General features: G+C 49.7%; 1 protein-coding gene across 3 annotated transcripts in view; it reads right to left on the bottom strand.

Annotated features, from left to right (window-relative positions):
- The window catches only part of BCAR3 (BCAR3 adaptor protein, NSP family member), a 131,399-nt gene that overhangs the window by 17,993 nt on the left and 100,442 nt on the right, over positions 1–12,964 (bottom strand). For 2 of the 3 annotated variants that reach the window (XM_069598187.1, XM_069598196.1), the window contains 3 exons: positions 9,708–10,153; positions 5,372–5,475; positions 3,357–4,009 (listed from right to left, as the gene is read on the bottom strand). In XM_069598187.1, coding sequence (XP_069454288.1) covers positions 3,357–4,009; positions 5,372–5,475; positions 9,708–10,153 — 1,203 coding nt within the window. Of the gene's footprint in view, positions 1–3,356; positions 4,010–5,371; positions 5,476–6,386; positions 6,664–9,707; positions 10,154–12,964 lie in introns of those variants that run through there. The other variant, XM_070292534.1, reaches the window with a different exon arrangement.

Below are 12,964 nucleotides of genomic sequence, written 5' to 3' on the forward strand. Positions count from 1 at the left end.
CATTGATTCACTTTTATTCTGGAAGCTGTATTCCCCTCTTGCCTGTTTTCCTTCCGTGTAAACATGCAGTCCCCTGGTCACTTTCCTGACGTGTTACCAGGAAATGCCAACACCTGGTTGCCCCAAGGCTGAGCTCTGGGACACGGGGTCCTGAGGTCACAGTGCAGCCTGGATTAGGTCTCCTGGGAAAGCCTGGGGCCATGATGCTCAGAAAGGGAGAGGAAGGACGAGCACTTCTAGAGGATTCACTGTGAGCTGGACCCGGCGGGGCAGGATGACGCCCATCCTCGTGAGACCCGGCTGCCTTCTGCTCTCCTGATCTTAGCTATCCTGGCTCCGCAGGGTCTCCTAGTTCTGTCCACTCTTCATCCGACTGCCTGGGGAATGGCTGCGGTGACCCAGCGGAGCCCCGACAGGCCTGGCTGGCCTTCTTCCCAGCTGTCAGGAACCATCTACCGAGAAATGAGGCCGCCATTTCGGTTGCCCTCCGTAGAGGACTCTGATGGGCACTCTGCACTTACGGGCCTATCTCCTTCACTGGACTGCAGAGTGCCCTGAAGGAAGCAACCTGGAAGGAGCCCAGAAATAGAGACTTAAAGAAAGACAGATTTGCCAGGCCCTCCCCCTGCAGACCCCATTTCCCTCACTACCCATCCAGAGTGAATCCTCCATAAACCAATACCCCTCTCTCCCATGGTTCTTGGCCTCAGTCTCTGCAAGTGTGCGCTGCCTGCCACCTGGAAGATGCTTTTGTGTTCTGCATCACCAACTCCTATTCAGCCTTCAAAGCTCATCTCAGAAATCCCCACCCTGACCCCTCCCTCCGCTATGTTTGAGACCCTACCTTGGAGGCCCTGCAGAGCATTTCCCACCTGGACCGTGATCCGAATTCTATGTCACTGTCGCTCCTGCCTCTCCCACCATGACCTGGCCTGACCTGACCTGGCCCACAGTTGGTATTCAATCAAGGCTCAATACACAACACTAGGGAACTGTCACTCAGCCTCAGTCTGGGGCAGGCACTATACGAGGGCTTTAGTCTTCACAAACACCTGGTTTGTGGCGCTCTTTTCCCTTTAGAAACTCTGCGAGGCAGGGGGAGGTGTTAGACTCAGATAGCTCACCCCCAGAGGCCAGGCCCTTGGCTACTGGGGCTGTCTCTCTCTAGCTTCTGCAGAGACAAGTGGGTAAAGCAGGGTGTTACCCATACACAGGGTGGGAGCAGCTCAGTGGACGCCCACCCAGCCCCAGCCTGCGGAGGGGCTTACCCTGCTGCCTCCAGGCACTCAGGACCACCCACAGCCCCCACAGGCTGGACTCTGGGCACAGGTGGGAACCAGCACTTGGGCCCTGGATGCTGCCCAGGCCAGCTCTAGGCTTCCGGGTGGGTTCGTCTGGTTGCAGTTAGAGTCAGTTCGGTGATAACAGCCTTTGTTTTACTTTTTAGAGACACTCTTGCTCTGTCGGCAAAGCCCCGAAGTCAGTAGTTCAGGAAGAGGATAAGGAAATGAGGGAGGAAGGAAGACGAAACAGCTCCGCCCTGGGGGCTGGGGGTGGGCTCATCATCAGGGGGCTCCTGCTCAGGTCTCTGCCTCGCTGCCTGGGGGTTCCATCCAGCACCTCTTCCAGGGGTGCCTAAAGGCATAGGGGGGAGTGGGACCCCCACCAGGAGGACAGAATGCAGACAGAGAAACAGAACAAAGAGGAGGCTACACATTCCTTCAGCTGAGAACAGATTGCCAAGGCAGTGGGAAGGTTCCAGACTCTCCTATGAAGACCAGTCCGGCCTCTCACCTCCTCCTAGACTACTACCAAGTCCTGCCTGAGAACACAGCGGGGAAGCATTCATTTCCTCCCAGAAATTAGGCTGTTCTGTAAACCCAGACCCATGTTCCTACAAGGAGCTTCCTCCACCAAGAACTCAGACAGGCTCACACCAGGCTCCTGGCCTGCTGGTGTGGTTCTGCCGTCTCAGATCCAGGGTCTATTCATACTAACTAGAACAGGAGACTAAATCCTCTTCCTGTCCAAACAGGTTTAGCTCCCTCTGAATGAGGTAAGGTCTTAACAAGGAAAATTATCTGACCACTTGGGGCCCTGCCCAAGGACACCCAGTGAACCACACAGACAGTCCTTGTTCCTCCAACACAGCCCCATTCCTGGCAGCCTCTCGGCTGTTCGCCCCCAAACAGCCAGCGCCTGCTTAATATTCCTCAAGACAGCTTTGGGAGGTCCCATGCATCCTGTGAGCCGCCATCAACCAAGGAACTCCCTGGGGAATGCTTAGAGATTAGATTTCCTGCCATGATTCATGACCCAGGAAATTTATTTAGGAAAACCAGTTCCTCAATAAGCCCTGACCTTTGAAGCTGACTGACTTCACTGAGCTACAAATGAAAAAGGGCTTTAAATCTAAGGCCTCATCTGTTGCTCAAATGAAGGGATCTCTCTCCTTATATTGAGGGGTGGGCTGAGCACACCCCAGCCTTAAATGCTTGCTTTTGAGAAATTACTCTCTGAAGGATGAGGCTGTCTTGGGGCCAGCTATGAACAAAAGCCACCCATATCTAAAAGAAATGCATCAAAAATGATAATTTTTTTTAAATGATGTTGATATAAACAGAGGTTTATACAGTCACATGGAAAGACAGTCAGGCTATGTTGTTCCATGAAAGACAGAAAAGGTTTAAAGTGGTGTGCATAGGCCTGTGGCATTTCTGTGGTAAGCTGAGACATGCATGCAATTACTTACGCATCTATTGGCGGGACAAATGTTAGCAACGGTGATCACCAAGAAACTGGATTTTGTGTGGTTTTCATTTTTTCTTTTCTCCTAATCTGTATTGTGTAATTTTTCTAAAATATCTTTTATAATTGTTTTATATTTGCAAGTAACTTTAAAAATTTTACCCTAAAGACCATTTTCATAACAATAAAAATAAGTATATAATGTACACATGTGGCATATAATGAAATAAAAACCACGAAGTCTCTGCTACTCCAGAAATTCCATTTTCATCTACAATCTACCCTTTTTTGGACTTGACTTCACCAGTTCTGATGGAGTTGAGGCAGGGGGAGAACTGAAAATCTACACAAGCTGGGAGAAGGGCACGGCAGGGGTTGGGGGAGGAGAGCAGGGCCCTGGGTGGCCCTGTATCCTTCTGTCCCAGGTGAATTTCACAAGTTTCCTGCCTGGGCAAGGGTTGTCACAGCCTGGGTTCCCACCCCTTCAATAAATCCCACACCCAGGTCATCATCTCCATTGTCCTATGAGCAAACAAGTCACAAGGTAAGGCAGAACGAGGCCCAGACAGAACCCCCTGCCAAGCATCTGGAAATCCCTCCGCACCTACCTTGCAGTCCACACTGAGCAAGTGCTGGGCAATGACCTTGGGGTCATTGTTTGTGAACAGTTCTTTTGCACGCTTCAGCATCGAAGTTTCCAGGGGCTTGTTCTCAGGAGGAAGCAGCTTTGACTCAAAGTCATTGGGCTTGAATGAAGAGGTGGTCTCTAGTAGGGGCATCACAAATGTGTCCTGGTCCTCATGCCCTGTGTCCCCTGGGGCTGGTGGCAGCTTCCAAGGCCTTGTCCTGTCATCATCATCAAGGATCAAGTAGCTGGTGTCAGAGTTCCGGGTGCCCAGCCTCCCATTCTGCTTCGCTGTCAGTAACTCCACGTAGCTGTCCTGGGCACAGAAGGGCAGCCTAGATGCCCCATCATAGCCGGCTGCCAAGGCTGGGTTCAGTTCACAGTAGTTGGCTTCAGAGTTGAGCCAGATAGATGGAGATGGGGGAGCTTTGAGCAGGGGTGCCTTGCAGGGCTTGGGGGGCGGCTTGGGGCATAGCTGGCTGTCTGAGCCCCTCAGCGCCTCCCCTGGCCTAGCGTCTGAGGAGACCCTCCGCACCACAGCTGGACTCAGAGTGGGCTCGCTGCCCGTCCTGAACACTGGTGAGTTTGGGCAGGGGCTTGTGCCCACACCTGGGGACTGAGGGGGCAGCTTACCACCTGTGGAGGATAACAGAGGGTCAGAAAAAGCTCAGCTGTGAGGAAAACAGAAAACAGACAAAATCCGAGTGACAGCTTCTGGCCCTCAATTCATACCCTAGGGTTTTTATTTTTACCCACAAAAAAAAGCCAGTATGACCACTGCAGGTCTGGTCTAGAGCAGTCAAGAGCATGTCAAGGGCATAGGTGGCCCCACGCCACTTCTTGGGGAATTCTAAATCCTGGTGACTATCCACAGCTGGGCAGCAATGCCATTTTATGGTCACAGAAAGTTATACAGTCAAACCGGGAAGTACATCGAGCTCGGAGGGCGGTGAGTAATCTAACCTTGCCGTAAGAATCAAGTCTTTAGTCACATAGTGTAAAAGGAGGAGGGCCCTGAGTCACTCTCAGAGCCAGAGTGGATCCTGCCAGCTTTAAGGAAGAGATAGAGACACATGGGGAAGGGAGAAAAAGATGCTGAGAAAACCCACTTTCAAGTAGTTTATGAAGCGGTGACAGGAAAAATCACCCTGTGGTTCCCCAAGGGAGGTCCGTTACAAAAATAATGAAAAACAATCCCATTGTCTATTAACACAATTGCTTACCTGGTTCCCCCACATCCCACACCATCTCACTCTTCCAGCTGTGACAGCAGAATGGAGAGGAGGCGGGGTTTCCACCAGGAGCCCCAGGACTGACCCATTCTCTCTCTTCCCAGGGAGGAGACTAAGGGGAAGGTGTGTTTGTTATGATGACCAGTAGTTTGCAGTTGGGCTCAGAGTCAGGAAACCTAGGTTCAAATGCTGGCTTCACCACTTACTAGATAGATGTATCTAGACAGGTCAATTATATCCATGCCTCAGTTTCCTCACCAAAAAGAGGATAACCATGCTCACCTTTAAGGCTTCTTATGAGGCTTATAAAGCTAGCACACATTAAGCACCAGGCTCTCCCGGTGGCTCAGATGGTAAAGAATCTGCCTGCAATGCTGGACACCTGGGTTTGATCCCTGGGCTGGGAAGATACCCTGGAGAAGGAAACGGCAATCCACTCCGGTATTCTTGCCTGGAAAATTCCATGGACAGAGGAATCTGGTCCATGGGCTCACAAAGAATTGGACATGACTGAGTGACTAACACACACACACACACACACACAGAGTACAGGGGGTTGCAAAGAGTCGGACACAACTGAGTAACACACACACAGCACCCAGCTCAGTGATTCGCATCTGGATACAGTCCTATGAACCCCTCAGCCTCCAGATGTGGAGTCTTATGTCTTTCCCAAATAAGGTGACCAGATGGAGCAGGGGAGATAACCTGCAGAAAATCAGGGGAACACCGTCACCCTCTTCCCCCCAAATCCCCAAAGACCTACCAATTGGCAGGTAACTTTCTGACTGGTGGGCTTTGAGGGACAAGGCTCTTCTGTCCTGCATGTGATCCAGGCAGGCTGGCTGGCTCCCACTCTTCTCTTTATTTCTGTAGCAAAAGACAAATAGGGCAGAAACATGTCATTAAGTCGTAAAACCTTTAGGCAACGTCATGGAAAGTTTAAAAAAAGAAAAAGATTGCTCAGAATGAGAGTGCTCCCATATAGCCTAAGAGTAAAGGAATGTTGGCTGGAGGAGGAAATCACTGATTACTGATTAGTACATGACTGTGCCATGGGCTCCTTGCCGTGTCCCCATCCAGTTAGATCCCAGGCTGCTGCTTCTGAGTCTTTCCATCCTGTTAAGCAGAGCAGGGTAAAGGTTTCAAGATACTCTCAGGAAAATCTGATAAGTTGGAATGTGTACTTTCAACAGCGCCTGAAATTACAGACCCAGGAGGAATGTCTTGTATAACTAACACATTTTCCACCAAGCCTCACAGTGTCACAGTTAGGAAGGAGGCTGTGGGGCAGTTTCCATCTCAGTGGAAAGTTCACCGTCCCCCAAATAACCTGCAGGATTGCCCAGGGAGGCTGGCATACCCATTCAGAAGGACCCCACTGGGGGATCCCCCAGCCAGCCTCCTCAGGCTGAGTCGGGGAAAGGGCCGTGGGGTCACCAAGCAAGCTGGGAGGCACAGGACACAGCATCGCAGGGAGAGTGGACCCTAACGACACAACTCACCAGCATGGCTCTGCCCCTTGCCAGTTCAGACTGGCAGCTTCTCTAACTGGGGAGCACAGGGCAAGCGGGCCCAGCAGACCCGAATGACACAGTTCGCCAGCATGGCTCTAACCCTGCCTGTTCAGATCAGGAATTACTCTAATTAGCACCAAAGAACAGAATCTCCCGTTAGCTAAAACAGAAGGTACTGCACCAGTCGAATGGTAATGAACTTTATTAGTCGCCACCCCCAACCCCCAAACTTATGTTACAGAAATTATGAAAGTTCTTTCCTACCTTTGCAGACAACCAGAGGGGAAAAAAAAAAAAAAACCAGCCCCCAAACTCCAGCAACCCCTCAGAGATAAGGCAGGGCAGAGGGCAAGTTCCAAAAGGCAGTGGCTTCAGTGAAGCGATATTTAAGCAGTGCTCCCAGCCAGCAGTCAGACTCCGTGGTCACACACTGGCCTGGAATGTAACCTGGCCGAGCGCACACCTTTTCGGGGCGGGGGGGGGGGGGGGGGCGGGGGGTGAGGGCGGGGGGGCAACCATCTGGCCTGACGTCAGGGAATGTGGGGAGCCACTGGCGGGCGGAGGGGCAGGGCTTCCAGCCATCTTCCGTGTTGAGTGCACCCCGCCCCCACATCTAGGTCTTTCTGGACCTGCAGCCTATGCCAAGTGTGATAAGGCTTAGCGAGCTCTGCTTTCAAAGGAGAAGCCCCAAGAGTGGCTCTGTTAGCTTTGTGTTATCAACATGGAGACTTTCTAAGCTTTTCTTTCATTTTTATCTTGAAATTTTTTTTTTGTATTTTAAATTCAGGTTGTTGAGGGTAGACCAAGGGCCTTCCTTCCCAGCACTGTTCCTAGCAGGGGTTCTGTGGGTCACCCTGGCTCTGTTCATATTAACTCCCTACTCATTAGTTCATCAACCAACCCCTAACTCCTGAAAGAACAGAAGATAGCGTTTTAATATTAGGCTGGTACAAAAGTAATTGCAACTTTGGACTGTGAATTTTAAATCTTATAACTAGGCTCAAACACATCTTTATTAATCAAAATAAGAACCATTACAATCAACATGTTTCTTTGCCAAGGAGAAATGTTTGTTTATTCCCGTAGCATAAAAATCCATGCTTTGAGATTCAATGAACTCTTTTGGAAAGTATTTTCTGCCTCCTGCTGGATGTGGAAGCATTTTCCCTGCGAAAAATTGTTGAGATGATTGAAGAAGCAGTAGTCAGTTGGTGAGAGGTCAGGTGAATATGGTGGATGAGACAAAACTCTGCAGCCCAATTCGTTCAACTTTTGAAGTGTTGGTTGTGTGACATATGGTCAGGTGGTGTGGAGAAAAACTGGGCCCTTTCTGATGACCAATGGAGCTTCCCTGGTGGTTAAAGCATCTGCCTGCAATGCGGGAGACTGGGGTTCGATCCTTGGGTTGGGAAGATCCCCCAGAGAAGGAAATGGCAACCCACTCCAGTGTTCTTGCCTGGAGAATCCCAGGGACGGAGAAGCCTCAGACATGAGTGAGTGATTTCACTTTCACTTTTGATGACCAATGCCGGCTGCAGCTGTTGCAGTTTTTGGTTCATCTCGTTGATTTGCTGAGCTTCCTTCTCAGATGTGATGGTTTCGCTGCGATTCAGAAAGTTGAAATGGAACAGACTGGCAGCAGACCACCAAACAGTGACCATGACCATTTTCTGGTGCAAGTCTGGCTTTGGGAAATGCTTTGGAGCTTCTCTTCAGTCCAACTGCTGAGCTGGCTGTCGTCAGCTGTTGTATATAATCCACTTTTTGTTGTGCACCACAATCGGATTGAGAAATGGTTCATTGTTGTTGCAGAGAATAAGAGAAGATGACACTTTAAAACGACAATTTTTTAAATTTGTGGTCAGTTCACAAGGTATCCACTTATCAAGGGTTTTCATCTTTCCAGTTTGCTTCAAGTGCGGAAGAACCAGAGCACGAGTTCTTTGGCAACTTCCCACGTAGTTGTAAGAGGAGCTTCGAAGATCCTCTCAAATGATCGGTGTCAACTTTCAATGGCCGGCCACTGTGCTCCTCATCTTCAAGGCTCTCATCTCCTTTGTAAAACTTCTTGAACCACCACTGCACGGTACAGTCATTAATAGTTCCTGGGCCAAATACATTGTTGATGTTGCAAGTTGTCTCTGCTTTTGACCCATTTTGAACTCAAATAAGAAAATCATTTGAATTTGCTTTTTTTCTAACATCATTTCCATAGTCTAAAATAAATACAATGCACAGCCTCGTGCCAACTTTTCTTTCTTCGCAGTTAGATAACACGCACAAGGACTCCTCACTGCCTGAGAGACAAGTCCTGTATTAACCCAGGATATGTCACTTGTAATCGACGGTGGGGCTAGCCCAGCATTCAGTTTTCTGAACTCTTCTCTCCAAGATCCCCCTAGGGTCAGCCTGCAGCCCCCAGGCTCTCAAAATCTTCTGTCTTAGGAATCTCATCTCTTCTGACCTAGTCAACACCCTTTCTGTGTGGATCAAGTCCTCATCTAAGCTTTCAGGACTAACTTTGCTCCCTAACTCCAGAGCTGTTGCTGGACACTGGCCCTTTGCAAGCCCACAGTCGCATCTCGGATGGAGCAACTGGTTTTCCTCCAAAGTTGACCCACTCTGGTCCCTCCTTTGGTATCTGACTTGCCCGTCTCCACTTCCCCACAAGCAGAGGTCTCAGGAAGCCTGGATCTGAGCCTCCTGACTTTCCTTGCTATTCCATCTGCATAGCCTCATCCTTCATAGCTCACTAGCTGCCTTCCTGCTCCTCTCCCCTCTCACCCTTCTTGCACATCACCGTTCTGTCTTGTTCTCAGGACACTCCATTCCCCATGTTAAGTCTTTGAGGCTCCTCAAACCCCTCAGTCTGGCATGAAAGCCTCCCTGATTTGGTGGGGTCAGTTCCCTAAACCTCCCTCTGTCAGCCCCCTGCATGGACAGACCCTTTGTTCCAGTTCCTCCAGTTTCCGCACTCTGAGCCACGCTTGCCCTTTTCTAACTCTGCAACTCAGGCTCTGTCCGAGTCCCCTCCCTCCAGGGGGACACCCTCCCCTCTGCAGCATCTATCCAGATGTCCCCTAGCTTTCAGACCAGCCGGAATCCTTACCTCCTTCACACGGTCTCTCCTGGCCTTCCCCTTCCTCAGCAACTGCACCATTTTTTTTTTTTTTTTTTGGCACCAACTCAACTGGCAACTGAGCTTCCCAAGTAGCACTAGTAATAAAGAACCCACCTGCCTCAGGAGACCTAAGACATGCAGGCTCGATCCCTGGATTGGAAAGATCCCCTGGAGGAGGGCATGGCAACCCGCTCCAGTATTCTTGCCTGGAGAATCCCATGGACAGAGCAACCTGAAGGGCTGATCCATGGGGTCATAAAGAGTCGGACGCGACTGAAGCAACAGCACAACTGGGAACTAACCGCGCAATGTCAGTGTCAGCGACTCCAGTGATACCTGGAGCTCCATTAACATCTTTCATTGTTCCTCTGCTCCCATGGGAAGCTTGTCTGCTGAGCAGAGCTGGCCCTGGCCAGGTGAGTGCCCCCATGGTCCCAACACCACCCGAGGAGGCCCCGACTCACCTGAGGAGGTTGCCCCTGGGCAAGCCCTGCTCTCGGGCCTGGGTGCTGCCCACAGTGAGGCTCAGCCTCTTGGCCACGTCCGGCCTCCCCTCTGCAAGGCTGCCCTCGTGGGCCCGGTCTGGGGAGGAGGCTCCGTAGCGCTCCTCCAGGCAACGCAGGGGCACCGTCCTGTTGACGGGCTGGAAGATGATGGCTCCGCTCTGCTGCGAGATGGGCCGCCGGTTGCCCACATAGCAGCGCACCAGGCCAGGGATGGAGTCGAAGCTCTCCATTTCAAACTGGTACTGCACGCGGCTGTAGGCCTCGCTGAGTCGTACCACTGTCCGGCGGATCTTGAAGTGCTGAGGGAGGTTCTTCCACTGGCAGGTCAGGACGAAGTCTCCCGGGCTGGACAGAGAATCACGAACCAGGAAGTCACCATCTCGCCGCATGAGGTTTTCTGACACCTTTGGGACAGAATGGTGAGTGAGGAACAGGCAAGGCAAGCTTAGCTCCACTACGGACAAGGCTATAATGTCTCTTCTTCCTCAGTCGGCTCTTTGTCAAATTCTGAGAAGACTCATTCATTCATTTTGAACTATCTGTTGATCACCTACTGTGTGGCACCACCGACTCAATGGACATGAATTTGAACAAGCTCTGGGAGATGGTGAAGGACAGGTAAGCTTGGCATGCTGCAGTCTCTGGGGCTGCAGCGTCGGACGTGGCTGAACAGCAATAGCTGTGTGCCAAGTACTTGCAGGCTCTGCGTTTATATAGTGAATGAAGCTGAGCCTCCACTGGCTCAGAGCTTCTGTTTTTACTGGAGAGCTTCTATTCTAGTAGGACGAAAAAGGAATAGGTATGCTATGTCAGATGTTGTAAAGTTAAGGGAAAAGTAAATTGGGATGGGGGCTGTCCTTTTAAATACAGTTAGGAGGGTATCAGGAGATGACATCTATGCAGACCTGAAGGATGTGAAGTGATAAAACTAAATAAGAAAATTTGTGTCTGGTGGGTCTGATTCTTTCTCTCCCTGCAACACCTGGAGGAGGAGGATGTTGGTTGTCATCTATGGGTCATCCTCAGAGCCCTCTCCAAAGAAACCCCTCTCCAGGCCTGGTGGGTGGGGAGGAGGAGGGTCTGCATGGAGGTGGAAGCCAGGGACAGTAGAACCAGACCTCTGAGAGTGGCTCTGGGCACACCGATTATTCTGTGGGCCTGGAACAAAGTGGCTAGCCTCATCCCACAGAGTTATTGGGAAGGTTATATATTCGCATACATAATATCTGAGGCATCCCTGCTGGCTCAGTTGGTAAAGAATCTGCCTGTAATTCAGGAGACCTGGGTTCTATCCCTGGGTTGGGAAGATCCCCTCGAGGAGGGCATGGCTACCCACTCCAGTATTCTTGCCTGGAGAATCCCCACAGCCGGAGGAGCCTGGCAGGCTACAGTCCATGGCTTCGCAAAGAGTTGGACACGACTTAGCAACTAAACCACCGCCACGTAATATACACAAAGCACTAGTACAGTGACTGGAACATAGTAGATGTTAAAAAAATCATTAGCTATAAGGATACTGAAGTTTGTAACAAAAGGAGAATTTAAATTGTGTCCTAGAATGGTTGTTCCCATAGCTAGTCTGCCTGGGTTTGCATTCTGGCTCTTCTGTGAGACAAGTTACGTGTACAAGTTACACTCCGTTACATCATCTGTGAACTAGGATAATATCTCCTACAGAGTAGCTATAAAGATTTAAAGGAGTAAAGCGTTAACTGTGTATGTGTTAGTCAGAGTCGTGTCTGACTCTTTGCGAGCCCATGGACTATATAGCCTGCCAGGCTCCTCTGTCCATGGGATTCTCTAGGCAAGAAAGCTGGGGTGGGTAACCATTCCCTTCTCCAGGAGATCTTCCCAATGCAGGGATTGAACTCAGGTCTCCTGCATTGCAGGTGGTTTCTTTACCATTTGAGCCACCAGGGAAGCCCTAAGAGTTAACTATAATGACCATCATTATTGTTACAGTCTTTAGATATACAACCTAGCTGATGTATAGCTGAAAATTTATACTCATGGCAAGTGGGAAACTAATTTCATGATTATGATAAGGAGAATGATGGTGATGACAGACATCAGATTTATAAACTTTGACAAGTTTTCCAGGACCTGCCAACATTTGATCAGCTAGCTCAGAATAGTATGTTACCATGGTTACCTTAAAATTGCATCTTAGCCTTAAAAATGTTTTCACACAGAAATTCCGCTTCTTGGAATTGAGCCTGAGGAAATGATGATAGTGATGACCGTGGCAGTTATCTTAAAGGTGTTGGGAGAGTGCCCAATACAGAGTGGAGCAAACACATAATGGGTGCAGACAGTGGGGGCTGGTTGAGAACAACATTTCAGAGCAGGAGAAAATTCCCAGGTTATGTCATTAAGGGAAGAAAGTGGGCTGCTGAGTTATAGGCAAAATGAGCTCAAGCTTGATTTGGGAAAGTCTGGCAGGATTCATATCAAAATATTCATAGTGGTTATCTCCAGAAGGGAGAATCATGGGTGAGAGTTTAATTTGCTTCTTTTTTATTCTATTTTCTATAATCAATTTTAAGCTAAAAGAAGAAAAACAAAGTTGAAATAAGAATTATTTCTTTGATGGTGCTGAGAATCTGCTACATTAAAAAAAAAAAAAACCCATGCACAATATGATGCCCCTCCCCCCCCACCCCCCTCCCCCACCCCCCGTCCTGTCCTGTGGTCCTGAGTGATTGACTGGTCGGATCATGTTACAATAAAAACTCAAGGAAAATTCTATACCTCAATTCTGCACTTATTTTTCAATTTCTATACTATTAAATACAAAAACATTATTCATGGCTAGGACCCAAAGGACAATCACACAAAGTATATTCTGGCTATGAGTCTGTGGTCGCGGGTAAAATTCGTCTTCCCCATTTCTGGGCCAGGGGCCGGATAGGGGAGTCAGACACGACTGAGCGACTTCACTTTCACTTTTCACTTTCATGCATTGGAGAAGGAAATGGCAACCCACTCCAGCATTCTTGCCTGGAGAATCCCAGGGACTGGGGAGCCGGTGGGCTGCCGTCTATGGGGTCGCACAGAGTCGGACACGACTGAAGCGACTTAGCAGCAGCAGAGAATGAATAATTGCCGGCCCCACTAGGGCACAGGCGGCCTGTTTCTCTGGGTTACCTGCCCTGATGATACCCTCTTTTCACCTGAAATTAAACCACGGCCTTAAGAAGGAAGCAGGCTCCACA

This window comes from Ovis canadensis, chromosome 1, assembly GCF_042477335.2.
Source record: "Ovis canadensis isolate MfBH-ARS-UI-01 breed Bighorn chromosome 1, ARS-UI_OviCan_v2, whole genome shotgun sequence".
In the NCBI taxonomy this organism is placed as follows: Eukaryota; Metazoa; Chordata; class Mammalia; order Artiodactyla; family Bovidae; genus Ovis; species Ovis canadensis.